General features: G+C 32.2%; 4 protein-coding genes across 8 annotated transcripts; 1 reads left to right on the plus strand and 3 right to left on the minus strand.

The window, feature by feature from the left end:
• Positions 1–739: 739 nt before the first annotated feature.
• LOC111600805 (FERM domain-containing protein 8) lies at positions 740–10,860 on the minus strand. Of its 4 annotated transcripts, none has more exons than XM_023317095.2 (12): positions 10,825–10,858; positions 9,939–10,110; positions 7,268–7,667; positions 6,542–7,203; positions 6,333–6,484; positions 5,929–6,275; positions 5,711–5,872; positions 5,467–5,655; positions 3,796–3,925; positions 1,518–1,616; positions 1,292–1,442; positions 740–906 (listed from the first exon to the last, which is right to left on the minus strand). In XM_023317095.2, the coding sequence occupies exons 3-12, from the start codon at positions 7,639–7,641 to the stop codon at positions 779–781; spliced, it is 2,394 nt and encodes a 797-aa protein (XP_023172863.1). In that variant the 5' UTR covers positions 7,642–7,667; positions 9,939–10,110; positions 10,825–10,858; the 3' UTR covers positions 740–778. The 4 variants fall into 4 exon arrangements, with proteins under 4 accessions (XP_023172863.1, XP_023172864.1, XP_023172867.1 ...); XM_023317096.2 differs by having other exon boundaries at positions 9,939–10,009; positions 10,825–10,843; XM_023317099.2 differs by lacking the exon at positions 9,939–10,110 and having other exon boundaries at positions 7,268–7,652; positions 10,825–10,860.
• Positions 10,861–12,001: 1,141 nt separating this feature from the next.
• LOC111600804 (nuclear export mediator factor NEMF homolog) lies at positions 12,002–19,137 on the minus strand. Its single transcript, XM_023317094.2, has 6 exons — positions 19,077–19,137; positions 18,273–18,365; positions 17,138–17,867; positions 15,608–16,500; positions 12,981–14,072; positions 12,002–12,342 (listed from the first exon to the last, which is right to left on the minus strand). Exons 2-6 carry the CDS (start codon positions 18,326–18,328, stop codon positions 12,144–12,146), a joined length of 2,970 nt encoding a protein of 989 aa, XP_023172862.1. The 5' UTR covers positions 18,329–18,365; positions 19,077–19,137; the 3' UTR covers positions 12,002–12,143.
• Positions 19,138–20,555: 1,418 nt separating this feature from the next.
• Positions 20,556–22,489, plus strand: LOC115483697 (molybdopterin synthase catalytic subunit-like). 2 transcript variants are annotated; one of them, XM_030225753.1, is made up of 4 exons: positions 20,556–20,904; positions 21,548–21,854; positions 21,964–22,260; positions 22,341–22,489. In XM_030225753.1, the coding sequence occupies exons 1-4, from the start codon at positions 20,776–20,778 to the stop codon at positions 22,487–22,489; spliced, it is 882 nt and encodes a 293-aa protein (XP_030081613.1). In that variant the 5' UTR covers positions 20,556–20,775. The 2 variants fall into 2 exon arrangements, with proteins under 2 accessions (XP_030081613.1, XP_030081614.1); XM_030225754.1 differs by lacking the exon at positions 20,556–20,904 and adding an exon at positions 21,481–21,499.
• On the minus strand, positions 21,454–25,859 carry LOC115483696 (nuclear export mediator factor NEMF homolog). Its single transcript, XM_030225752.1, has 5 exons — positions 25,799–25,859; positions 24,995–25,087; positions 23,860–24,589; positions 22,473–22,854; positions 21,454–21,497 (listed from the first exon to the last, which is right to left on the minus strand). The coding sequence occupies exons 2-5, from the start codon at positions 25,048–25,050 to the stop codon at positions 21,469–21,471; spliced, it is 1,197 nt and encodes a 398-aa protein (XP_030081612.1). The 5' UTR covers positions 25,051–25,087; positions 25,799–25,859; the 3' UTR covers positions 21,454–21,468.
• Between the last annotated feature and the right edge of the window lie 952 nt (positions 25,860–26,811).

Below are 26,811 nucleotides of genomic sequence, written 5' to 3' on the forward strand. Positions count from 1 at the left end.
AAACACATCATACCATAAATTCCCATTTCCAGTTGTATTCAGGGTATAAGAATCGTAGTTAGAAAATTTACTTAGAAGTAAATATATTCAACTATCAAGTTCCCATAGGCCATACTGCAGCACAAGAACAGAGGGCGTCTGTACACGCTTATGCAAGTGTCGTTTGTAATGTATGTATTCAGGCTATATTAATCCAGCAATCACGACTTCAATCTTCAATTATCTATTCGATCAGTCGTGTTTATTAAAAATAGATTGATATGAATGAATACTAATGTATATAATTGTAAGATTATGAATATGTGCACTTCTTGAGTCTTGGGTCTTTGGTCACTGGAAAATTTAAAATTAAAACAACAGCCACTGTTTTAGAACTATAAATTTAATTAAATAAATTTTTACAGATATTAATAATTACAAACTTTTATTAATCATACATATATTAACAGTGATCACTTCTAGTCTACCGTTTAATCAAATCAAATCACAATTTTTATATTTAAAAATGTTTTTTAAAATATTGTAAGATATTTACAAAAAGTATGTTAGTCTGATGGTATAATGAATGGGAAAAGTAATATTTCAAAATTCATTAAAATTAAATTAAATAAAATGTGGTTGACCGTTCAGCTTAGTTATTTTAAAAGTTTTACCTATATACACGTATCTACAAAATATATATACATAAATATTTAAACATTTAATATTCAAACATATATAAGACGTTTTAATTCACTTAAGTTTAATCAATTAAGTTATATAAATAATATATTAAAGGTTAATAGCTTATAGATAATGATCCCATTTGCCCAATACAGCGGCCTTCTTCATCAAAGCTGGCTAAAGTCAATCGAGACAGTTTATTGCATAATATTCCATTGCCTGTGCTTTGAATAGGGTTCGGCTCTAAAAACATAAAATTTTTTATTATTATAAATTGAGTTAATTAATTGGAATATTGCAATTATACAAAAATAAGCTATACAAAAATAAAAAAAAAAGTTATAGGCATTCAAACCGGCTGCACATAGCTCGTTAACTTTCATTTTCCATTTTTACTAAAGGGTCTCTGAAACATGACTTTTACTTGAAAATCTCTACTAATTTTCTACGAAGGTAGTGTAATCTAACAAATATTACAAATAAAAAATGCCCAAAATAGACTAAAATTTGTACAGAACCAGAATCGATTTGGTGAGGATGTGACAAATTTGAACATTTTAAATATTTTAAACCATTCTACTACTCATAAGAAAAGTAATGTTTTTCAGTGTCATCACTCGTAGCTTACCGTCATGAAATTGCTCAGTAGAACTTCCATCCTGTTTCTTTTTTCGCAATTGACCCGTAAAATGAGAAATAAGAGCATCAATCATTGCAGCCTGTTTTGAAAAGACTTGCACAAGCTTAGATATCTGCATTCCATTCTCAATAGTGTCAAACTAAAAAAAATAATTAACAATTATTTTCTTTTAATCGAGTATGATTGATTACAAGCTTAATTCTAAAATACAAACCTGCAAGAAGATACATGTAAGGCATTCCAAATCCTCACTGGCACTTGGCTTAGCATAGTCCCATGACATTTCTTCATACCGAAGTCCCAATAAAAGCGTCTATGTATATATGCAATGAAAATAATATTAGTACAACAAAACGCTACGGATCCGACTAGGACATTGCCACTAACCACTAACCATAAAACACATAGATGGGCCATCTAGAACAAGCTTGTTCAACGCATAAAATTTGTGCATTGGGTCCACCCAACTTCGTATTTGCTTTTAGGTTCGAGCAACAAAAACATTAACCTCAACACCAGTGCGCATCGAACGCTCGACTGAAATGGTCGATCCTTATATAAAGTCCAAGAATGCGCAATGTTACGCAGGTCCCATATTCGTGATAATCGACCCTTCAGGTAAGAGACCCAGCAAGTACGAAGTAAGGTAATGCTAAAATTGAATAGCTTGTTCTAGATATCCCATCTTTGTGTTGTATGATTAGTGCCACAAGCCAACTGAACAAATATAATATATAAGTTAATATATAAGTTAACACTTAATAATTGCACATAAATAGCTTTGTATAAGAATTTTGCACAGCACTAATCTTGACCAATTTGCTCCAAAAATGAGTTCAGATTTTAGGTATAGCTATAATTTAATTTTGTACTATATTTCAGTAAACCCCTCCACCATAATCGTCACAAGAATACGTATCCATAAATTAAAAACTAATTACGTAACCATTGCTGGACCAAGAGACGACACATACAAGGATTCCCACATTAATTAGAGTTAAAGTAGAGTAAGTTCTTTAATAAATTTATGTTGTGTATCGTATTTATGCGGTTCAACTAATTGAATTGTGTCTCATATGAAACACATAAAGCCAATTTAATAAATGTTAATAGTCATGTTTCACTCGTTTTTGCCTTGAAAAAATACAGTTAAAACATTCTCATTCTAAGGATTCGTTTTATGCACATGAAAATATGAGTTGGTTAGACTTATTAAATAATATAAAAACCAAGTGCGATGGATTGAGACACAGATTTCAACAATAGCGAGGTCCCAAACATAGAATCTCATATTAGCCAGGTACACAACCAATCGAATTTAGCCAAGTACAGAACCAAACGAACTTCACCACGGACGCAAGACAGATACGAGCATTAATAGTACCCACTGTTAGCGAAGCATTAGCAAGAAAAAAGGTTTCCAACTCCGCTTAATGCTGCATGTGAGCGAGTAAATAAGACACAGATCAATTGTAATATTCCATTGGACATAATAAAATCAGTCTCAAAATTTAGTGGTGGGTCAGTTGAGATGGAGGCAATCAGTCGTTGATGCGTACTAGCTATTCAAACGTTTTGATGGACGCATTACCAAGCGGAACCAATCATTAGAAACAGAATTAGAGAGCAGCTAAATTGCTCTTACGCTCTTACGCTGACAAAACCTCACTGCGACTTCTGGGCCAGACAAGGTGAATTGATTCTAATGGAATATCATGACGAAGTTGAGGGAAAGCTGACTCTAGTTACAAACACGATCATAATGACACTTGAATCAATAGTTAGTTGACACACCGCATTTATATGAAATAATTTTCGTGAGAAATATAATGTTCAAACTTGATACTCGCAATTACATTAGCTAAGGCTGATGCAATAAATTCCACTATTATTCATCTTGAAGTCCCCATAGTTAGCCTAACTGAAGCCAAGCAACGTAAATTAAAGTCCTACAGTCCGATGATTAACTCATAGCCTATCTTAGTTTTATTTGTATCAAAGTACCTATCTTCACGGTAAGATACCAACATGTCACCCTGCCTCTACAAGATGGCACCATAGCCGAATGTAACGATAACGAGTACAGCTAGTAAGCAGTTAACGAGTACGTAACAACAAAATTCTCATCCGTTTGTGAGTTAACAGCACAAGACACCTATGCACGAGCACTGCACGCTAGCGTCACGGCCTCCTTCTGCACGCAGCCAAGTCCCCTGAAGCCTATTATAATTTTCAACAAAAACACATCAAGGGTCAGTACAGACGATGTCCCAGAAATGATTACAAACGGAACACACCTCGTCACCTTCCATTTCTCCGCAACCAGAGAACCAGAAAAGGCAATAAATACGTAACCATCGCTGGACCAAGAGAGGGCGCAACTTCCACATTTCACACACTTAATTTATATATGCATACATATACAGAAATACGTAACTAGGGATATATATATCCATTCTATGGTCATAGTCTATATGTAAATACATACTTACATTTTCAAAACAGTCTATAATAAAAACTCCTCTTTCGTTAACTGCCATTAATACTTCCATATCCTTATGGTTAACTAATGACATAATTCCTCTCATTGGCTGTTCTATTTGTGCATGAAAGAATGCTGCACTGTAATTTAAAAAAGAAAAATATATTTTAATAAGATTTTGATAATTTTCTCAAACCTTATTCTGTGATCAGACGTAAAGCATGGAAACTACAATATAATATATATATATATATATATAGATTTACTTATTACTTAAGGTCCTTGAAATGTCATAATCTTTAAGCTAATTAATAATCGGAAACACTATATCGTTCTTACTTAGTGATACCTTTCGGATGGGTAAAAATTAACGGACCTACAACCACCTATAACACGCTGAATTCAATACAATATTGAACTAACTTAAGTTTATTTTTCTAAGCACAAATTGTCCCGGCAATCTATGTAGGTGTTAAAAAAAATATTAACAGAATCTATATAAAACTATACGATGAGAAAATTAAAAAAATCTAGTCGGGGTACCCGACTAGGAGATACATAATCCCAGTAATATCAGTGTTTTTCATTATTTTCCATACCTCTTATCTAGAATAAAAAAAAAATAAAAAAAAAGTCGACATTAAGACACCAAACCATTAAATCTACCAACACCGCCCGTTCATAATTTCAAAAAAAAAAAAAAAAAAAAAAAACAAGTAAAGCTCAAGTCCTATCTGCGTTCAATATTTTTAATCGTTTGTATCGAGTAAAATAAAAAAAAAAGACAAAAAAAAAAACAAATTCGGTTCGCCACCAGCCTAGAACACACCCAACCAACACCCCCACTTCACAGCTTGTGTAATGCGTTGCGAATCTCAACAATTTCGCATTTTAATGTATGTGTGCAAATCTATAGGAAAAATGCGTTCACTCGGTGCTGCTTGACATGCAAATTGCTCCAACGTTTTGTTTAATAACTTATGTTTTTCTTAACGGATCTTAATTAAATTTAAAGCATATTATCTACATATTCTGTTTGATTAATAGAAATGCAAAACCCTTCACTTATCGGCCCTATTTCCAACTGAACTTTAATTTATAAACTTTACAGTATTCAAAATATAAAAATATCAAATTTATATAAAATATTCATACAACTAAATACAAAATTGGGAGGCTTTAGCTCTTAAGCCGTACGAGATATATTTTTAAAAACTGCAATTTGATAATGTTCTTAATCGATACCAATGAAACTTGAGTAGTTGTCAATTATTTGCAACAAACTTGATATGCGCGTGCTACAAAAATGCGGAGAGCGACGCGTTCACGCATAGCAAATCCATTAGACCTTGATTTCCCTATTTCAATGGTATCAGGATATAAAAATAATAAAATGTTATGTGTGTGACGCAGCATCAATAAAGTCTTTATATATACGATAGTAAATCATCGTTGATTCTGATTTTTATAAAAAGTGAAAATACATAATCTAGTAGTCTGATTAAAATACAACTTTTTTTAAGTTCATAGATGAATGGATACTAAGAATATAACAAAATAACGGTATATATAAAAAAAATTAAAAAAAAATGAAGACTTTTATTTTCAAAACTCCAGTTGTGGTATTTCTTATTATATACATTTATATTTTAACAAGAGTCAATAGAAATTGAATACTCACCCATAAAATGGCAATGCCCAGCAAAATTCCAAATATTTCCGCATCAATTTCTTGGTCGTAGCTGTCTGTGGCACTCGCTTGAATTGCTCCAAAAGTTTAATTTCTGCTGAATTCTTCTGGCTTATTGGCAACCACAGCCAATTCGAACTTTTAGCAACATGTTTTGGTAGAAATCTTGACTGGTTTTCTCTAAATATGTGAAACTTTTTTAGTGCGATAAATAACATTTTATTTTGAATCTCACCTAAAAAATCCCACAGTGTGTGTGTGGGGATTGTATGGTCCCAGTTCAATTCTTGCTTGAATACCACCCAACATTAACGAATGCACCGGCTCCATAATATATCTTCCGTTTAAGACGCAATGCTTCGCCTCTTCATACAGAAGTTCTACTATCCGATGATCCCTGATATTTTTACCACTTAAGTTGGTTTATCTATTAACACAGATGTCTTGACTTACTTGATTTTCTCTTCATCTCGCTTAGAAAAGAACACATTCCGCTTTAGAACTATCATAGGTTCATCATATTTTCGTTCTATTGGATTGCCGTTGCTATATTTTTCCAGTAAACCAGACCAGGCTACTCGAACAATATAAGGACAATGATGTGCCTTCAATTGCAATTCCAGAAGACTACTTGTCATCCATAATCCAAATATACTTTGAGCTAGCAACTTGTTAGAAATTCCCAATTCTTCGCATCCTAGTGCAGCTGCTAGCATTACTTGAGAAGGACACTGGTCCGTGCCCTCAATCTCCATGTGCACAGCAACTCTTGACATTAAGTACACACAAGTCGGAATGACCTAGTACATTAATAAATTATTCTATAGTTTATCTTAAGTATTAACTGAACAACGTACATTTTGTAGAGTCCGGCTGACTACCGCATTTGATTTTCCAGCACTTGTATAGGCAGAAGAATTTCCAACCACTCGTTTTGATATTGTTGGATTTTTTGGAACGTCACTGTTGGTGCATTTCTGCTGAGCTGGTAAATAATTTGTCAGAATTCCTAAAAACAAAAAAATTGATTAAGGTTTCTATTAGTTTTTTTAAAATACAATTTTACCGGATGAACTTCGCACTCCAGTCAATGGTCCAAGCGAATTGCCATTAGTTATAATATTGCCACCGAGGTCCGAAATATGTAGACCAGTGTGACAAGTATCGTTAGCTGACATCGACATGGCTGATGTCATTTGCGCTGATGCCATACAGTCATTCTCATTTCGACTACTAACAACGCTAGACACGCTCGCAGTAGAAGCAAATGTGCTTCCAACAGCTGTCTGAATTTGAGCTGTTGTTACCACACGGTGCACGGTATACATTAAAGGCGGAACAGGCACATTGACGGGAACCAAAGACACTGGTGTTTGCGAACTCATTTGCTCACATGATGCCACGTTGGCATTATTCATATGTGTTTGAGTAGCGGCTACAACGCGTCCATTTCCAGTGGCATTTGAATATACAGCACAATCAACTGTATCATCGATCGCTTCAAGCCCTGAACTCGGGCTACTTGCAGTTGTCTGTTGGTTATTCTGCAACTGATGACTGTGAGAATTTTGATTGATGTGTTGCAATTGATGCTGAACGTGTTGATGATTTTGTGTTAACTGTGGCATTGGCTGATGAGACGGCGTTTCACTACTACATTTTATATTATTTCCCACATAATAGTCTTCACGACACTTAACATCTGCGGTGTTGTAATAGAGGCGTGAACTATCAACAAGGACGCGAACTAATATACAATTTTCTTTATTCAAAAGCAAATAGGTTCACTTACTGATAGTCCTGAGTTGTTGACTTCTTTCGATTGTATTGCAACGTGCCCAATGGCACAGTCATTATATTTATGTAATTTCCAGCATTATTCGAATTATTGTTACACTGACTACTGCTATTGCTATTGCTATTGCAGTTAGAAAATGCATATGGGCTACCCATGCTGCGATTTCCTATTTGCGATTTACTGTTTCCATTTTTTGAAGGTATCTCCCTTCCGTTGAATCCCGATTCCACATGAGTCGAACTACATGCTACATACTCCTGACCAACATTGCCCTCGTAGCACATTTTATTCAAGGGCTGTTGAGAAACTGTTGATGAAGTCAAATTCTGCTGCGCTCCACTTCGGCAATAATATTGATTCGTCTCCATTTTGTCATATTCTATAATTAAATCAACTGATTTAATACAATTATTTATGATTGTTTATATTGCTCGCGTAATCATTCAACCGTTTCTATTTTGGTGTGGAATAAGCTTAAATTTCTTTTCCAAAAGTAATTGTAAAAGTAATATTTGTTCCCTACACCATTGCGCATTGCATCTGCCAATATTTCGGTATTTGTTTCAGGAGGATCTTTATCTTTAGAATCTAAGCTAACGATGATACGCTGTCTTTGATTTATTAATTAATGCAGGCGATTAATTTCATTAAAATGTATGTGTGAGCAGCAGTTTTATTGAGGGACTTTCAAACTTGTATTTAGATAAATTAACATAAACAGGAGTTACTTCTGCCGAAATTTCAGGTAAGTTAGCCTATTAACATTTCTTTTTTAACATTTTATCATTGTTGTTGCCGTAAAGCTTACAAAACTATCCTCTATACTGTTTTAAATTTTAAGAAAATGTAATAAAGAATATAACATTTTTGTAGTGCTTGCTATTAGAATTTTATAAATTTGGAGCACATGGCGCAGCTCTGCTTAAGTGCCCGCCAAGCTTCAAATGGGATAACAGAGGGCAAATCGAAACTGTAATGTCACAACAGAGCTGTTAATTACCATTAAAAGTAACGGATCTGCTTTTTGTAAACTTGTTCTAGCCTTATAATGGGGACAATATTATTATGCTTACTCTACGCTCTCTGTTCTCTCCGGTATGTGTGAAGGCGTCGATCTCAGCATCTATAAGAGCTAGAGAATTGATTTTGGAGGGCCGTGTGTAGTACGCGCATACCATGTATGTTTCAAATATTCTATAAGTATTCCCGTTTTATTGTTATCGTTTAAAAACATAATCGAAATGCAGCATATGTGTACACATACATTCAAATGCGTGTATTCTTTTCTATTCCAAGAATCAAAATTCCGATTGGATTGTGCTTGAGTTATCAGCTGCTATTGAAGATCAAATTTGCAACTCCTTGTTCGAACATTGAATTGGCAGTGTAGATAGAGGCGCTCGTTAGCGAAAAAAGGAATGTTTATTTTGTTCTTCCCATTGAAAATGGGAAATCAGGGTATAATGGTTTTGTGCAAATGTATGTAACAGGCATAAATACGCGTGGCAGACCCCATAAAGAATATATATTCTTGATCAGGACGACAAGCCGAGTCGATTGAGCCCTGCCCGTCTGTCTGTCTGTTCGTATGTGTGAACGCGTGGATCTCAGCATCTATAAGACATTGACATTTTTTGTAGGTCCGTGTAGGTTCGATAACTATTCGCATTTAATTGATATCTAATAAAAACATGATTGAAATGCAGTTAATAAATTATATCTCGGACGTCTTAAAAGCTAGAGCCTCCAAATGTTGTATTTAGTTTTATATATATTTTATGCAATTTTGATTTTTGTTGGATTTCGGATACTGGATCCAAATTTCCCCAAATTCTGAAAATTTAAGTTTAGTTGGAACTAGGGCCATTATGTGAAGGTATTTGCATCTCTACCAAGCCAATAGAATATGCGTGTGCACACATACATTCAAATGCGTGTATTCTTTCCTATTAGAAGAATCGAAATTGCGAATGAATTATGCTAAATTATTAGCTGCTACTTAACTTCAAATTTGCAGCTATTCTTGCAAGTGGTGCAGTGGCTGCGATGGTACAGGCTGCGGTCGTAAGCAGCTAGTCCCAGGATTCGAGACCAGTGGAGATGGAATATTATTTATGGTTTTATTTTTTAAAATTATGAAGTGAAGGTGTTGGTAGATGTGGTGCGGGTTGCGTAAAAATAGTGGGTTCGAATCCTGGTGTCGTACTGTCGATTTTTATTTTATTTTTTTGAATACTCGTTGCAAACTACGAAAAATATCAAAAAACTCAAAGAGGACTAAGGACTGACTAGAGCTTTCTTAATTGTTTTATATTATAATTGTTTTATATTATAATTATGAAGTAGCGATGTTGGTAGAGGTGATGCGCGTGGCGAAGGCAACATTGGTTCAAATCTTTGAGTCGTAATGTCTGTTTTGTGTTTTTTTTATACTTGATACAAACTATTGAAAATATTAAAGAACGCATATAGGACTGGGTTCAGGAAATCTCTTAGTCGGGCACCCCGACTAGAGCTTTTTCACTTGTTTCTTCCTTGCTTTGGTAGTGAAAATATGTATAAGTTAATGCCACATACAATCTATAGAGTATATGTAAACCCGCAGATCGGACAGGATTCAACTTATTTGCTAGTCAGACACCCCGTTTATAGCTTTCTTACTTACTTTTATGGCGAAATTAAATCTGTGGGCACCAGACTAGAGCTGTGCTCTAGTTGTTTTTATAAATTTGTAAACTGCAACACCCAAAAATACCAATATATAATCGACATTCGGTCGTGCTTACTTTTGCATATTCCATACATTTTAGATAAGTAATATATTTTGTGAATTTCATCTGCAATATGCTAATATAAATTCTTACGGGAATACTTCGGCATCAACATAAAACAAAAGAAAACAACACCAACTTTAATGTATTTAGTTCAAAAATAAAATTATTTAAAGCACTTCTAAAATACTTGTGTAAGTCATTGTAAGTATGTCTACGCATTAAAGATTACTATGCAATTTTCTTTCTTTTACTTTTAATTTTTAATCTGATATTTTTTAATTATTATTATTAATTCATAAACTTGGTTGAGAACTATATAAGCAACTATGTTTTTAATTTAAATATTATCTCGTCAATATACTTTTTGTACAAATTCGTAGAATTTATTTAATCAATACATATGTATGTGCTCACAATTTTGTGCACAATTTATCTACACATATTTAAAATTCTTTTATCATTACATACATATGTATATGTACACAGACAAGTGTGTAGGTATACTTAAAGTCGTTAACAATTATTCTTGAATAAAAAGTTAATGAAATTCTTTCGTACACTATTAAAATTTATATATATAAATATCTAAGTGCTCATACATAAATTTAACCCAACAGAATGAAACGTGTGGGAATATTTATAATAAAAGTAAGTTTTCTTATCTATCTTTTATGTATTTATATTATTAGAATTTACACAAGTATGTAATACCAAAAAATTCTTAGATTTTCTTTTGCCATATAACGATATTTATTATACACTAATTCGTCTCTTCACCTCAATTGTAAGTTAATTTGTATCTGTATCTGTGTGTGGCGCAATTTTCTTCCAAATATATTTGTTTTTAGAATCACGAACTACATTTTTATATTTATTTATTAAACAAATAAGAAAACACGTTTATCACTAAGACGTATACAATACATGTTGTATACTAGAACAAAATCCAGTAAACAAATACATGCATACTTTGATTCTACACTGGTCTGTGCGTACTTATCGTTTGCTAACGCATGCGCAAGTCGACTTTAAATAATGTGTATTTCGATAACTGTATTGGGCGAAAAACGAATTCAGATGTTCCGATGACTTGCGTCAGCACTCCTGCTCAGGATTCGCCAAATCTGTCAACTATTTCAAGCTGGGACGAAGCAAATCCCTAGTTGGTGGCAGTAGTTGGTCCTAAGAATCTTATTTTTAATGTCATTTCTTTATTACTTTGTATAGCTTATACTCGTTTGAAATGTCCTTCTCCAAAGCACGTTTACAATAGTGGCCCCAAAAGTCTGCCATAAGAACCCAGAATAATTCAGAGTATACTGGTTTTGTGCAAATATATGTAAGACAAAATCAGCATCTTTCAGAGTTAGAGATTTGACCTTCTTCGTAGGCCCGTGTATAGCATGCGCATTCCCGTAAAGCCCCCACATTTTAAATATATTTTTATGTATATCTTTTACAATATGGATTTTTCTTATATTTTGGATACCGGCTACAAATTTTCCCAAATTCTTTAAGTTAGAATTCAGTTGAAAATAGGCCCAATAAGTAAAGAAGTTTGCATTTCTACTAATACAATATAATATGCTGATCGCATACTGAAAACAGAAGTTATTTAACAAAACGTTTAGCCAATTTGCAAAGGCACATGACAAGCATCGCCAATCGTACTCATTTTTCTATACATTCATATGCGTGCTTGAATTGTCAGCTGCTAATTAAGTTGAGATTTGCAACTTTTTGCACAAGCAGTGCAGTGCACTGGTAGTGTTGGTAGAGGCTGCGCTTGTCGGCGACAATCCCAGGGTTCGAGCCAGGCGGCGAATGAATGTTTTTTATTTTGGTTTTCTTTTTGTTTTTTTTTTATGGTAATGTGGTTTGAACCTTCGTGTCGTAATGTCGATTTTTATTTGTTTTTTTTTTTTTTGTAATACTTTAGACAAACAATTGAAAATGTTAATAAACGCATATAGGACTGGGATCAGGGTATTGCCTAGTCGGGTACCCCAACTAGAGCTTTCTTACTTGTTTTATTTGTTTTAATTATAGAAATAACTTTTTATATAATTTCAAATTATGTACGACTTCAAAAGCATTTATTTTCGTAACTTTTGTAACTGAGGTGCCGAAATTTTCACTTTTCCTGGAATGTTCCGTGCAAGTGATTCTTCTTTTATACTTTTCAGTAAATCTCTTTCACGATTATTACAGGCTTTTTCTTTTGAAAAAATACTTAGTGCCAATTTAGATGCTTTTCCACGTTTTCCAGTACCAGGTGTAAGCTTTACTTTGAACCTGTAATAGAGATTTGAATATAAAAAAATTACTTAGAATTTGATTACATGTGATTTGCATCTTATTCTTATTCAGCATATCTTTAGAGGAAAAATTAGACATTCAAGTTTACTTTGATTTTGAGAAACTTATGGAACAAGTCTGAAATAAAAAAGGATTATGATTTCTTAAAAATTAGAAATTCTGCGAAAAAAATTATCGCGGAATCAGGTACGACCGATGGGAGATCAAACAAAGCATCGAATCAAGACTTAAAGATTACATTTTTATGTTAAAAGTCTACATCTACAAAACTTTAAATTAAAATAAAACCACAACTTAAGACTTTATAATAACAAATGCAGCACAATTTAGTGGAGAACTCTGTCTCTAGAGGATAGTTCCCTAAAAATATACAACTTGGCTTACAATTTTATTAATTTATATTCCTTAAAATAATTGAATTTATAAGCGATTGCGAAGTTCTGAAGGTAAACCTATAAACTAATCTTATAATAATACTATTATATCTTTAATACATCAAATAAAAATATAACAATTTTAAGAAATTGAGCCCTTTAAATATTTAATAATGAATCATCTATGCATACATATACTTACATTGGAAAATTAAATGAATTTGAATTATATATACTTACTTATATTGTTGCAATGCTTGATACGGAGCCACAACTGGTATAGCAAATAACAACTCATCATCATCAAATGGCACACCAGTAAGGCTATCTAGCAAATCGGTGTCCACAGTCACAGGACTCTCGTCGTTATCTTCAATTTCAATTTGATTTTTGTCGATAACGGTTTCTAATGCTTTCGCTGGAGTATTTTTTTTTAAAGTACTAGGTTTTGCCTCTTCTGTGTCAGAATTAGTTAGTAGTTTGTCCTTTCCAGATGACTTTAGGATCATCATCCTAATTTTACGTTCCTCATCGTCTTGATCTTTATATTTCAGTTTCATTTTTTTCAGCTTTCCTTTTTGGCCACGTTTAACTTTAGCAGAATTCGTTTCCATTTCTGGCGCGGTAATGCGAAGCATCTCAATACTTGTTTTTTCTGACCGTTCTTTGCATTCCCTTCGTTTTTTTGTCGATTGATTCTTCTTTCGGGATGGACCTGGTTTTATAATGACTGCATCTTCATCATTTGTTAGGTCTTGGCTTCGTTGGTCGACAGTGCTCGATTTATCAGTTTCAACAAATAAATCAGTTTTAACAGTTATTTTGCCCGTATCATGTTCAATCTTTACTTCTGTGTTTGGAAAAGAATTATTTGCGTATTCAGTACTTGCATCACAACCCTCATTTAATTCAATTAAATCTGTAGACGTAATTTCTGGCTGTTCAATTTTATCAACATCTATGATATCTTCTGTAGCTCGAATTTTCCGTTCTCCTACATGACGTTGTACGAAGCCATCCTCAAGTTTAAAAAGTAGGCTCAGGCCCATAATAAGATGACAAGATGGCAAAAAATTTTTTTTTCCACGAATCATAAAACTACCTGTTCCCAAATATTCTCCTGTTGGAGCCGTTTTACTAACTTGATTGCTATAAACCCAGTATGCATTTGTTACAACTTTTGCATCCCACGCCACGCTGTATGAAATGGCCATAGTACCAGCTTCTAATAATGTTTTGGGTGGAATTTCTTCCCCAGTTGCGTTACGAATTATAACACTTGATGCACCTTGAATATCCGCATGAACATATATATCTTTTGACCGCATGTACCTAACAAAAATGAAACAAAAGCAAAAGAAAAGAAAAAGTTAAAGGCAATAGCAATAATAGAAAAAATATATTAATGTTCTAGGACAAGGATTCCAGCCTAAAGTAACAACAGAACTTTGTTTGTATGTAACAGATAGATGGATGCGTGTCCCATAAAGTATATATTTTTTTTTGATAAGGATATTTCGTAAAAAATTTAGTTAAAAGTTAGTTACTTGACATTTTAAATTTATATATTCCTACATTTATACATACCAAACACAATACGTGTTTTTCGATCCTCACGTTTCATTATTATCGATAAGAATCGAAAATATAATTTCAGTTAAGTGTTTTTTGAATACCAGAAAATTTTTCTTAAATTTTGAATAAACAGATTTAGCATATTTTGGATATATTATACCATCCCCATCTTCTAAGGTGCGCATAAAACTAATTTCAAATACAAGAGGCTTATATCAGGATCTCATCACACTCTGAAAACTTGATAAAGTTAATCTAGAAGAATAGTTATTCAACAATTACATCGGGGGAGAGCAATCTTAGCTGTTCTTTTAAATAGTTTAAGTTTGTCGTGCCAAAAACACATGTCACCCAACACACATCACTTTTTCCCCTTACTTAAGGATACCAATACTTTTTATAGTTTGTATCAAATAGGTATTAAATTATATCCAAATTGTATATTAACTTGTATATATTTTAAACAAATTAGATTTTTGTTATATTTTAAATACCGAAATACCAAATTTTCCCGAATTCTTTAAATTTAAGTTCAGTTGAAATATAACCAATATGTGAAGAAGTTCGTATTTCTACAATCCAATAGAATATGTAGATCAAATGCTGAAAATGTCAATAAAATCCATTAAGTAAAACCGAAGTTATTAAACAAACCGTTTGGCCAATTTGCAAAAGCATGCGACTAACAGCACCAAGCATACATGTGCACACTTACATTCTTTTCTATTCGAAGAATCGAAATTGCAATAGAATTGTGCTTGAATTGTCATCTGTTACTTAAGTTCAGCTTTGCAACTTCTTGCACAAGCAACGCAGTGTCGATGGTGGTAGAGGCGGCACGCGTTGCCCTCAAGTTCGCGTTTTTTTTTTTTCATTATGAAATGGCGGTGTTGGTAGAGTTGATGCGCGTTGCGTGGGAAACTTCGATTCGAACCTTTAGTTTTTCTTCTAACTATTAAAAGCACTAAAAAACGCAGATGGGACTGGCTTCTCCTAGTCGCGCACCCCGACTATAGATTTATTACTTGTTTATTTTGATTATTCTTGAATTTTTTTTTTAATTATCGAGCTATTAAATATGTATTAGTTAGTTAGTCCTTATTTACTAAAGTTGAAAAATAACATTTTTCGTAGCTTATTAAGTATTTCAAATTTTAAGTCTATAGCTGTATATCTATATATATATATATAGCTTCTATAACGTTAAAATAGTTTTCCTTATACAGACTATTAAGATGGCATGAAGGACACTCCCTAAACTAGAGATGAAAGTAAGTAAATTATGTACCCACCTTTTAACAATAAGTTCATTTTGCTGGGCATCTCTTCCTCCAATTACTAAGTAGTTCTCGGAACTAACAAACCAAAAAAACTTTTCAAACCAAAATATTTTTCTTGCTTTAGCTATATTAGATATAGTGCGTACTTCTTTTAGAGTTTGCTGCGTCTTGCGCTCGGCTGACTTTAGAGCTTTCTGTGAAGCATCAATCGTTTTTTGCTCTTTTAGAGCAGCTGACCGCTTCAAATCGTAATATCGGCGAGCATTGGCCCAAGCGGATAGGGCCAAATCAATGTCTACTATAAATGAATCATTGTTCTCAGCATTATTATCATCACTTGTATATTCGCTTCCGTTGTTATATGGATCGGTAAGTAATAATGATATGTGGTTGATTTCTAACTTTAATTGTTTTATCGAACTTGCAACAATATCACCATTGGCTTGGGCTTCTTTTACAAGCTCTTGTATGTCTGGCCACGACAACTGACTGGCTATGGCTGACTGAATTGCCAAAATAGCTTTATCAACTAAACTCTGATTGCATGTTATTAATTCCGCTTTTTTCTTATCATCATCTTGCACTTTGTTAAGTTCCTCCAGACGCTTTGTGTGATCTTTTTTGACATTGGAAAGCTTTTTAAGGGCTTCTCTTTCTTGTTGTAATGTTTTCATATCAATTTTTTGTGATTCTTGAGATGAAAAAAACTCATCAACTGCCTCCATGAATGTTTCATATTCTTTAAAAGGCAGTTCTTTATATTGTGAAAACAAATATGGATGAAACTCAATATTTCTATAAAAATGTTCTGTATGTTCAGTATTTGTGGGTTTTTCTTCTTTAACTTGAATTATAAATCCTTTGCAGCTTCCATTCTGTCCAATTGAAATTATATCCCTCGCGCTCTGTAAATATTCATATTAATGAAAAGATAAGATTAAATAAATAAATTTTTTAAAGACGTTGCAACAATATCAAATTTTTATAATCAACCATTTGCTTATATAATATATATATTAATATTTTTTCTACAAATATAGGGAGAATTTTATGGAGGTGATGTTCTAAAAATAATTATTTTCCTAGATCTAAACCAAAAATGTAAAAACAACTGATGAGCAATATTTTTTCTAAAACCTAAGTTACAAGGATAAATTTAAACAAGTTGGAAATGTTGGGAGTGCCCGAGTAGCAGATACACTGAACGCCGTTCGAACCACCATCTCCTCTCCACTCTCCACTGTTAATGATAAGTAGCAAATATTTAATTACAATTGCTATTTTTCTGAAGAAAAAATGAAAAAGTACTTGCTAAGTTTTGAATAATAATTTCTGTGTGCATATAATTTACATATTCCATAGAATATTTGTCAGTTTAGTCAAAACATTAACTTACATATTTTGGTTACATTTATGAAGTTAGGCTTACAAACAGTTCACATATGACTAAAATTTGGTTTTACCATTCATTTCCACGTGAATTTGTTATAAGCTTGGATTACAAAAGATACTAAGGAAATATTAATAGAAATACTTACTAACCTTGATTGCCTGCATAAGTGCCGGTAAATCTGACGTTAAATCAAACAATTTTATATCAGATTGAGCTTCCTGCAGATTTTTCCGGTTTTTTCTTTTATTTTGTTTTTTTATTGATTCTGCTTGTCCTTGCTCTTGATCGACAGAACCTTTTAAGAAGTGATTTTCTAACCCATGTTCAATCAGAACATGCTCAATTACTGCTGGACCACAGTCTAAAATTGGCATTAATATACGTTTCAAACTTTCACCTTCAGTTGAATGTTCTACTATTTCACGCAGTTCTTCTTCCAGCAGTTCAGAATTTCCTTTTTTCGCTCGATTGATTGGATATTTTTCACGCACGGCAAATCTTATACTTTCTCCTTCCGAGTGAGGTCTTAATATGTATAATATTGTTTGCTCATTATCAGTTAAAATAACATTTCCACGATCATATAACTCTAAAAACACATGGTAAGCAGCTTCACCAGTGCCAAATTGAAAGTCAACTATTCTATCAGCACCTAGTTGATTTATATGCTCAAGTCTTTTATTTTTTAAGTGTTTCCGGAACTTCATGCAGAATCCCGAAGGTGCCACATTTTTTGGCCATTCAAAAGCAGTCGTGTGAAACCGAGTACCAGATTCAATCAACAACGTAATCTTCTCCGACGCTCCGCCTCCATGAAGCCGGAAAAGATAAGTCTTATTATCAATATCATATACCTGGTTTACACGTAAACCGATTAACCTATAATAAAAAAAATGTTTGCCATTAAACAATTTAAATTAAAATTTTAGTCTGGTAAAAAAAGATTTTCTATTCAATTTTATATTAGTAATCCAATAAGCAACAACGTGGCCTCCAAGGGCATCCGAATTTCACGATCTAAATTCAGCTAACATAATCGCAAGCGAAATTTATCCGATTTTCCTTAGTGGCCGAACCATTTTATTTAGTACAAAACGTTTTTTTTTGTTAATTTTTGTTAAATTTTTTGTTAATCAATGAGTATTTTATCAACAAGCTAACAAATCTTATTTTTATAAGTAATTTTGGTTCAGTAACAAACAGAGATTATTTCCTCAATTTACCATAGACATATTTCTATTCTAGTTTTAATTTTCAAGAATTTTATTAATCTGTATAAATTACCTTTGAAGTTCCGCGACTCCACATATAATATCATAAGAACTAAACCGTGTTTTCATTTTTGATTATATTGTTTATCACAGTCGTCAGTTTAACCTAAAATAAAAATACAATTTTTACTAAATGCATATTTGAAGTCTTACAAATATAATACAATAGTTCAAGTATATATAATAAATCCCTATGTATCAGAGATCATAGATCATATCTTATACCAAAATAAGTTAGATAAGCAGCGATTTCAACAACCTGCGATTAATATACTGGTCGACTAAAAACATCAATAGGAAAAAATTACAATTGCTTATGAATATCGTGAACAATTTCCAGGGTTAACGCTATAGTACATAGCATATTCCCATATTGAACATAGACATATGTATAAGAACAGTTAATCATTTATGGTTTAGAGATTTTGTTGCCTACAAATCAATGCAAATATATTTTAAATGCCTCTTTAATATCAAATCAGAAATCGATTGACTAAGAATTAATGAACTCTTTAATCGGTAGTTAAATAATTTTTGTTACTAAATTTATTTCACAATATTTTGCAGCACTCTAGATATACATTTCCACGTCTGAATTTTATAACTCGCAATCTGCCACGCTTAGTGCAGCATAAAAGTATAAATTGTAGTATGTGCAATTTACAATTTACAATATAGCTTCACAAAATTAAAGACTTTTCTTTATAACTATTTGCTATTAAAGAATTACAATCAGATTTTACTCGATGTTGTCCATTGTCCATTTACTCCAGTTGGTAACAACGAGTAGTCTTAAAAATATTTAATCTTTACTTACTGTATAATTTTGCACAATTCTTACTGAATTAAAAAAACAGCCAGCTGTGTACTAACCACACATACAAACATTGAGAAGAATTCAGTTAAGCGCAGAGCTGCTTTACTATCGATGGCTCTAACGATGAATGTCAATTTCAATATCGATACAATACAATATATTTAAATATTTAATATACATATTTAATGTTTACTAATTATGAAACACTAAGCAAATTAATTTTAATATATTGCAAATAACGATTTTTCAATTATATAATATATAATAGGTTAATTTATTAAGAAATGTACCCATTTCTTTCAAATAGAGCTAAATATGCCAGCTTCCTTCATCATTCTTACCGGGACACTCATCTAGAAAAACTGCCGATAGTCTATAAAAACTAAATTATTTAAATTTATAACTTCTAGCGCTAAGCCTTATAGAAACCACTAGAAATAATGATGAAACGGGGTATATGTGAGCATACATATAGTCTATATTCCGAACAACACCCAAGTCCATTTATCGTTATCCGTCTATCTGTCTGGAGAATTACATTTTATTACATAGGTCTTATTCAATGGTAGATCATATGGTTGAAATATCATGAAAATTCGCTAAATGACACAGAAGTTATTAAACAATATGATTGACCAATTTGCAAAAGAACTCGGCAATCAGCAGCAAGTGTCCGCATTTTCTATACATATATATTCATTACCATTCGAAGAATCGAAATTGTCATCTCCTTCTTAAGTTGAGATTCGCATCGCACAAGCAGTGAAGTGGTGGTACTTCGCCGAGGAATTGGGAGACCGATCTTTGGCCACGACGGTTGCTTATTGCTGTACACCTTGGACTATTATTAAAAATTAAGCAAAAACATAAAATTAAATGAATTTAATATTTTTCGATAATTTGATGTTTTTTCAGTTATATTGTTGTTATTATTGAAATAAAAAAAATGAAAATTTCAGAATTCAGCCAACATTTTTTTTGGATATATAAATATTAGAAGGGATGAAGTGAAAAAGTTATTCCATCTATTGTTTTGCTTGCTATCTAATTAACACTGTAACAACATTAACGCAGGTTGTCACAACAATCAAGACCACCAGATTCATAGGTAATGGAAGATAACGCCATCTGGCCTTCATTTTTGTCAATATCAAGAAGGTGTAATTATTATCAAACTAAAAGTGCTATAAATACCTGCCTGTTTATTTAAAAAATTCGCAGAACACCATTACAGAAAATAGTCGATATATCGACTGGGCTAACACTAACCGTTTCCCAACATAGAAGATGTGATTGCAATCATAAAGCGATATTTTTAGAATAACTTGGACAATTGTATCGAATGAAAATCCGTGTATCGATACTTTTATTGAGGATCTATGTTCATATATCGGGCATCTGAAAGATGAATATGGAAGGGAGCTCGTTGCTTGTCAACATTAACGTGCTATTTTTTGCTAAAAGTCGCGAGATAGCAAAAACTTCACGTGCAGAATTTACTGTGGAATCTGTGATCAAAGCAGGAAACTTGCTGAATCAATTAATTGATTCTTTTAACTTGAATACAATAAGTAATAATTTGATCATAGCTCACAACGAAAACTATATTGAAAATCTGGACACAGAGATACATTTACATAAAGGAGACGAAATTGCTGTGATTCCGCCGATAAGTGGAGGATAACGTAGAAAATTCACCATGGACCACATTAAATTAACTAGGAACAAAATTGATATAAATCTGATACAACAACTTACAATTGATAAAAGCTGTGGAGCTTGTTCAATTTTTGTGGGAGCAACACGTGACAGCTTTGAAGGAAAAAAAGTATGATTATCTTTTGTTTGAATTCTTTTAAATGCATATTTTTACGATAAGAATTTAAAGTGTTCAGCATTATCAATACAATTAATTAAGTATTGTGGATATTTAATGGTTGAGTATTGATATTACATTCATTTTTTAAACTGCCAAACAACACATAATCCATTTGTTTAATTATACTCGTTTAAGATGTGGAAAACGTAATTTGTTGTGCAATTTGTATGCGTCTTATAAAGGATCATCATATTTTGTAGTTGAGTTAGTGTTAATATACTGATAAGATATTAAATTATATGTGTGTGTATAAGCAAACCTGATATATTTTGAGGACGTGAAAGAATGTTACGCAGTTGGTGGAAACCGAGTGTGTAACTCATACTAGCTTGGCATATCCTGCCAAAGTAAACTTTTGAATCTTCTTCAGGGTATCTCCTATTCGAGCAGTCTCTACCAGGACACTCTTGATTTATTAATCTTTTTAAATCCGTCAAATGAACATAAATAATAAATCCAACTTTGTTTTATATACACACATTTGGCTTCTAAATTGATGTAGGTTCTATTTCGTTATTCTTGGAATTTTATATAAGCAAATACTGTAAGTAAAATTATAGAGACTTATCAAAAATTTATATTTTGCTTACAGGTAATATCATTAGAATATGAAGCGTATGAAAATATGGCTTTAAAGGAAATGGGTAAGATCTGCTCAGAACTAAGGGTGCAGTGGCCAGATGTTAAGCATATTGCGATATATCATCGACTGGGAAACGTTCCTGTAACCGAAGAAAGTATAGTAATTGCCGTTTCTGCACCGCATCGAAAAGCCGCATTGGAATCGGTTAGCTTTGCTATAGATAAGCTTAAGTCGAGTGTGCCTATATGGAAAAAAGAAATATATGAAAATGATTTAATCGGAGAGTGGAAAGCAAATATGGAGTGCCCTTGGCCCCGTAAGAAACTATAACTTTTTCATTTGTAATAGATAAAGCTATTGTCATATAAGCATAAATGTGGAAGACAATTTTTATTTCTTTATTTTTCTTCCTTTAATTTTAACAGCATTTTCCGAAACATCTTCAAGAACTTTCGAATTTTCTTCTTGCAAAATTGAGCACCAAATAGATAATATTTCTGATAATAAGCTAGTACAAATCAAAGTTAATGACAGCGAGTTGAACCGACGAGTAAAATGTTTCTTAAAAAGGAAACGGGATGAAATTAATCTCTACAATATAATTGACTTCAGACAACAAACAACAGATCCTGCACTCCTAGAGTCGATAGTAGGAAAAGATTCGTGTGCTCGCACCCAAAGTTTCCTTGTAAAGCAACAACAATCAAAAGGTCATTTAAAGGGTAAGGACATATACATATATGAGATCAAAACAACATTTTTTAAGTGTCATTCCAAAAATTTGCTAATTATACTATTGTAGTCTGTCGCGCGACTTATAATAGTGGACCGCAAGTACGACCAAACTATTCCTTCCAATTAAATAAACTAATGACTAGACAAAACGACCAGTATGAAGCAGCTAAATGCAAAGTACTGCGGAACGCACGCTTACAAAACGCTAAACTCTGATTGCATGTTATTAATTCCGCTTTTTTCTTATCATCATCTTGCACTTTGTTAAGTTCCTCCAGACGCTTTGTGTGATCTTTTTTGACATTGGAAAGCTTTTTAAGGGCTTCTCTTTCTTGTTGTAATGTTTTCATATCAATTTTTTGTGATTCTTGAGATGAAAAAAACTCATCAACTGCCTCCATGAATGTTTCATATTCTTTAAAAGGCAGTTCTTTATATTGTGAAAACAAATATGGATGAAACTCAATATTTCTATAAAAATGTTCTGTATGTTCAGTATTTGTGGGTTTTTCTTCTTTAACTTGAATTATAAATCCTTTGCAGCTTCCATTCTGTCCAATTGAAATTATATCCCTCGCGCTCTGTAAATATGCATATTAATGAAAAGATAAGATTAAATAAATAAATTTTTTAAAGACGTTGCAACAATATCAAATTTTTATAATCAACCATTTGCTTATATAATATATATATTAATATTTTTTCTACAAATATAGGGAGAATTTTATGGAGGTGATGTTCTAAAAATAATTATTTTCCTAGATCTAAACCAAAAATGTAAAAACAACTGATGAGCAATATTTTTTCTAAAACCTAAGTTACAAGGATAAATTTAAACAAGTTGGAAATGTTGGGAGTGCCCGAGTAGCAGATACACTTAACGCCGTTCGAACCACCATCTCCTCTCCACTCTCCACTGTTAATGATAAGTAGCAAATATTTAATTACAATTGCTATTTTTCTGAAGAAAAAATGAAAAAGTACTTGCTAAGTTTTGAATAATAATTTCTGTGTGCATATAATTTACATATTCCATAGAATATTTGTCAGTTTAGTCAAAATATTAACTTACATATTTTGGTTACATTTATAACTGATATATCTAAATAAAATGTAAAATATAACTAAATGTGCATAGTCACATACTAGTTGACGTAATACACATGTTTAATGTGTATACACATGTTATGTCAATTTTTTTGTTGCTTTAATTATTTTTTATTGATATTTATTTAAACGCTTCTTTTCACTTTCAAAACATGCATAAAGTCAGTTAAGCCTCCCTGGCTACTACCTTTGCACATCGGGCTGCTATTGCATCTACGACATTCATTTTTGTTCTGGATTCGTGTTAACTTTTAGTCTTAAAATGTATTCTGAATATAAAGATTATAATGGATAAAAACTAAAAATGTATTCTTAAAAAAACTCAATTTATATCTAAATGATTTTTGTTTATGAAGTTAGACTTACAAACAGTTCACATATGACTAAAATTTGGTTTTACCATTCATTTCCACGTGAATTTGTTATAAGCTTGGATTACAAAAGATACTAAGGAAATATTAATAGAAATACTTACTAACCTTGATTGCCTGCATAAGTGCCGGTAAATCTGACGTTAAATCAAACAATTTTATATCAGATTGAGCTTCCTGCAGATTTTTCCGGTTTTTTCTTTTATTTTGTTTTTTTATTGATTCTGCTTGTCCTTGCTCTTGATCGACAGAACCTTTTAAGAAGTGATTTTCTAACCCATGTTCAATCAGAACATGCTCAATTACTGCTGGACCACAGTCTAAAATTGGCATTAATATACGTTTCAAACTTTCACCTTCAGTTGAATGTTCTACTATTTCACGCAGTTCTTCTTCCAGCAGTTCAGAATTTCCTTTTTTCGCTCGATTGATTGGATATTTTTCACGCACGGCAAATCTTATACTTTCTCCTTCCGAGTGAGGTCTTAATATGTATAATATTGTTTGCTCATTATCAGTTAAAATAACATTTCCACGATCATATAACTCTAAAAACACATGGTAAGCAGCTTCACCAGTGCCAAATTGAAAGTCAACTATTCTATCAGCACCTAGTTGATTTATATGCTCAAGTCTTTTATTTTTTAAGTGTTTCCGGAACTTCATGCAGAATCCCGAAGGTGCCACATTTTTTGGCCATTCAAAAGCAGTCGTGTGAAACCGAGTACCAGATTCAATCAACAACGTAATCTTCTCCGACGCTCCGCCTCCATGAAGCCGGAAAAGATAAGTCTTATTATCAATATCATATACCTGGTTTACACGTAAACCGATTAACCTATAATAAAAAAAATGTTTGCCATTAAACAATTTAAATTAAAATTTTAGTCTGGTAAAAAAAGATTTTCTATTCAATTTTATATTAGTAATCCAATAAGCAACAACGTGGCCTCCAAGGGCATCCGAATTTCACGATCTAAATTCAGCTAACATAATCGCAAGCGAAATTTATCCGATTTTCCTTAGTGGCCGAACCATTTTATTTAGTACAAAACGTTTTTTTTTGTTAATTTTTGTTAAATTTTTTGTTAATCAATGAGTATTTTATCAACAAGCTAACAAATCTTATTTTTATAAGTAATTTTGGTTCAGTAACAAACAGAGATTATTTCCTCAATTTACCATAGACAGATTTCTATTCTAGTTTTAATTTTCAAGAATTTTATTAATCTGTATAAATTACCTTTGAAGTTCCGCGACTCCACATATAATATCATAAGAACTAAACCGTGTTTTCATTTTTGATTATATTGTTTATCACAGTCGTCAGTTTAACCTAAAATAAAAATACAATTTTTACTAAATGCATATTTGAAGTCTTACAAATATAATACAATAGTTAAAGTATATATAATAAATCCCTATGTATCAGAGATCATAGATCATATCTTATACCAAAATAAGTTAGATAAGCAGCGATTTCAACAACCTGCGATTAATATACTGGTCGACTAAAAACATCAATAGTAAAAAATTACAATTGCTTATGAATATCGTGAACAATTTCCAGGGTTAACGCTATAGTACATAGCATATTCCCATATTGAACATAGACATATGTATAAGAACAGTTAATCATTTATGGTTTAGAGATTTTGTTGCCTACAAATCAATGCAAATATATTTTAAATGCCTCTTTAATATCAAATCAGAAATCGATTGACTAAGAATTAATGAACTCTTTAATCGGTAGTTAAATAATTTTTGTTACTAAATTTATTTCACAATATTTTGCAGCACTCTAGATATACATTTCCACGTCTGAATTTTATAACTCGCAATCTGCCACGCTTAGTGCAGCATAAAAGTATAAATTGTAGTATGTGCAATTTACAATTTACAATATAGCTTCACAAAATTAAAGACTTTTCTTTATAACTATTTGCTATTAAAGAATTACAATCAGATTTTACTCGATGTTGTCCATTGTCCATTTACTCCAGTTGGTAACAACGAGTAGTCTTAAAAATATTTAATCTTTACTTACTGTATAATTTTGCACAATTCTTACTGAATTAAAAAAACAGCCAGCTGTGTACTAACCACACATACAAACATTGAGAAGAATTCAGTTAAGCGCAGAGCTGCTTTACTATCGATGGCTCTAACGATGAATGTCAATTTCAATATCGATACAATACAATATATTTAAATATTTAATATACATATTTAATGTTTACTAATTATGAAACACTAAGCAAATTAATTTTAATATATTGCAAATAACGATTTTTCAATTATATAATATATAATAGGTTAATTTATTAAGAAATGTACCCATTTCTTTCAAATAGAGCTAAATATGCCAGCTTCCTTCATCATTCTTACCGGGACACTCATCTAGAAAAACTGCCGATAGTCTATAAAAACTAAATTATTTAAATTTATAACTTCTAGCGCTAAGCCTTATAGAAACCACTAGAAATAATGATGAAACGGGGTATATGTGAGCATACATATAGTCTATATTCCGAACAACACCCAAGTCCATTTATCGTTATCCGTCTATCTGTCTGGAGAATTACATTTTATTACATAGGTCTTATTCAATGGTAGATCATATGGTTGAAATATCATGAAAATTCGCTAAATGACACAGAAGTTATTAAACAATATGATTGACCAATTTGCAAAAGAACTCGGCAATCGGCAGCAAGTGTCCGCATTTTCTATACATATACATTCATTACCATTCGAAGAATCGAAATTGTCATCTCCTTCTTAAGTTGAGATTCGCATCGCACAAGCAGTGAAGTGGTGGTACTTCGCCGAGGAATTGGGAGACCGATCTTTGGCCACGACGGTTGCTTATTGCTGTACACCTTGGACTATTATTAAAAATTAAGCAAAAACATAAAATTAAATGAATTTAATATTTTTCGATAATTTGATGTTTTTTCTGTTATATTGTTGTTATTATTGAAATAAAAAAAATGAAAATTTCAGAATTCAGCCAACATTTTTTTTGGATATATAAATATTAGATGGGATGAAGTGAAA

This window comes from Drosophila hydei, unplaced genomic scaffold (assembly GCF_003285905.1).
Source record: "Drosophila hydei strain 15085-1641.00,03,60 unplaced genomic scaffold, DhydRS2 tig00008139-arrow-pilon, whole genome shotgun sequence".
Taxonomy (NCBI): Eukaryota; Metazoa; Arthropoda; class Insecta; order Diptera; family Drosophilidae; genus Drosophila; species Drosophila hydei.

Coding starts and splice junctions, on each gene's coding strand:
- LOC111600805 (XM_023317099.2), bottom strand. CDS start 7,641: ATGGAGACGAATCAATATTATTGCCGAAGTGGAGCGCAGCAGAATTTG. Junction 6,276..6,332: donor TCAGCCGGACTCTACAAAAT/GTACGTTGTTCA, acceptor TTAATGTACTAG/GTCATTCCGACTTGTGTGTA. Junction 5,656..5,710: donor CACACTGTGGGATTTTTTAG/GTGAGATTCAAA, acceptor TCACATATTTAG/AGAAAACCAGTCAAGATTTC.
- LOC111600804 (XM_023317094.2), bottom strand. CDS start 18,328: ATGAAAACACGGTTTAGTTCTTATGATATTATATGTGGAGTCGCGGAA. Junction 17,868..18,272: donor GGAGTCGCGGAACTTCAAAG/GTAATTTATACA, acceptor TTTTTATTATAG/GTTAATCGGTTTACGTGTAA. Junction 14,073..15,607: donor AATGAACTTATTGTTAAAAG/GTGGGTACATAA, acceptor CATTTTTGTTAG/GTACATGCGGTCAAAAGATA.
- LOC115483697 (XM_030225753.1), top strand. CDS start 20,776: ATGGACCACATTAAATTAACTAGGAACAAAATTGATATAAATCTGATA. Junction 21,855..21,963: donor TATGGAGTGCCCTTGGCCCC/GTAAGAAACTAT, acceptor TAATTTTAACAG/CATTTTCCGAAACATCTTCA. Junction 22,261..22,340: donor ATCAAAAGGTCATTTAAAGG/GTAAGGACATAT, acceptor ATACTATTGTAG/TCTGTCGCGCGACTTATAAT.
- LOC115483696 (XM_030225752.1), bottom strand. CDS start 25,050: ATGAAAACACGGTTTAGTTCTTATGATATTATATGTGGAGTCGCGGAA. Junction 22,855..23,859: donor CACTTATGCAGGCAATCAAG/GTTAGTAAGTAT, acceptor GCATATTTACAG/AGCGCGAGGGATATAATTTC. Junction 21,498..22,472: donor CAATCAGAGTTTAGCGTTTT/GTAAGCGTGCGT, acceptor TTTTACTTACAG/TATTTGCTTATATAAAATTC.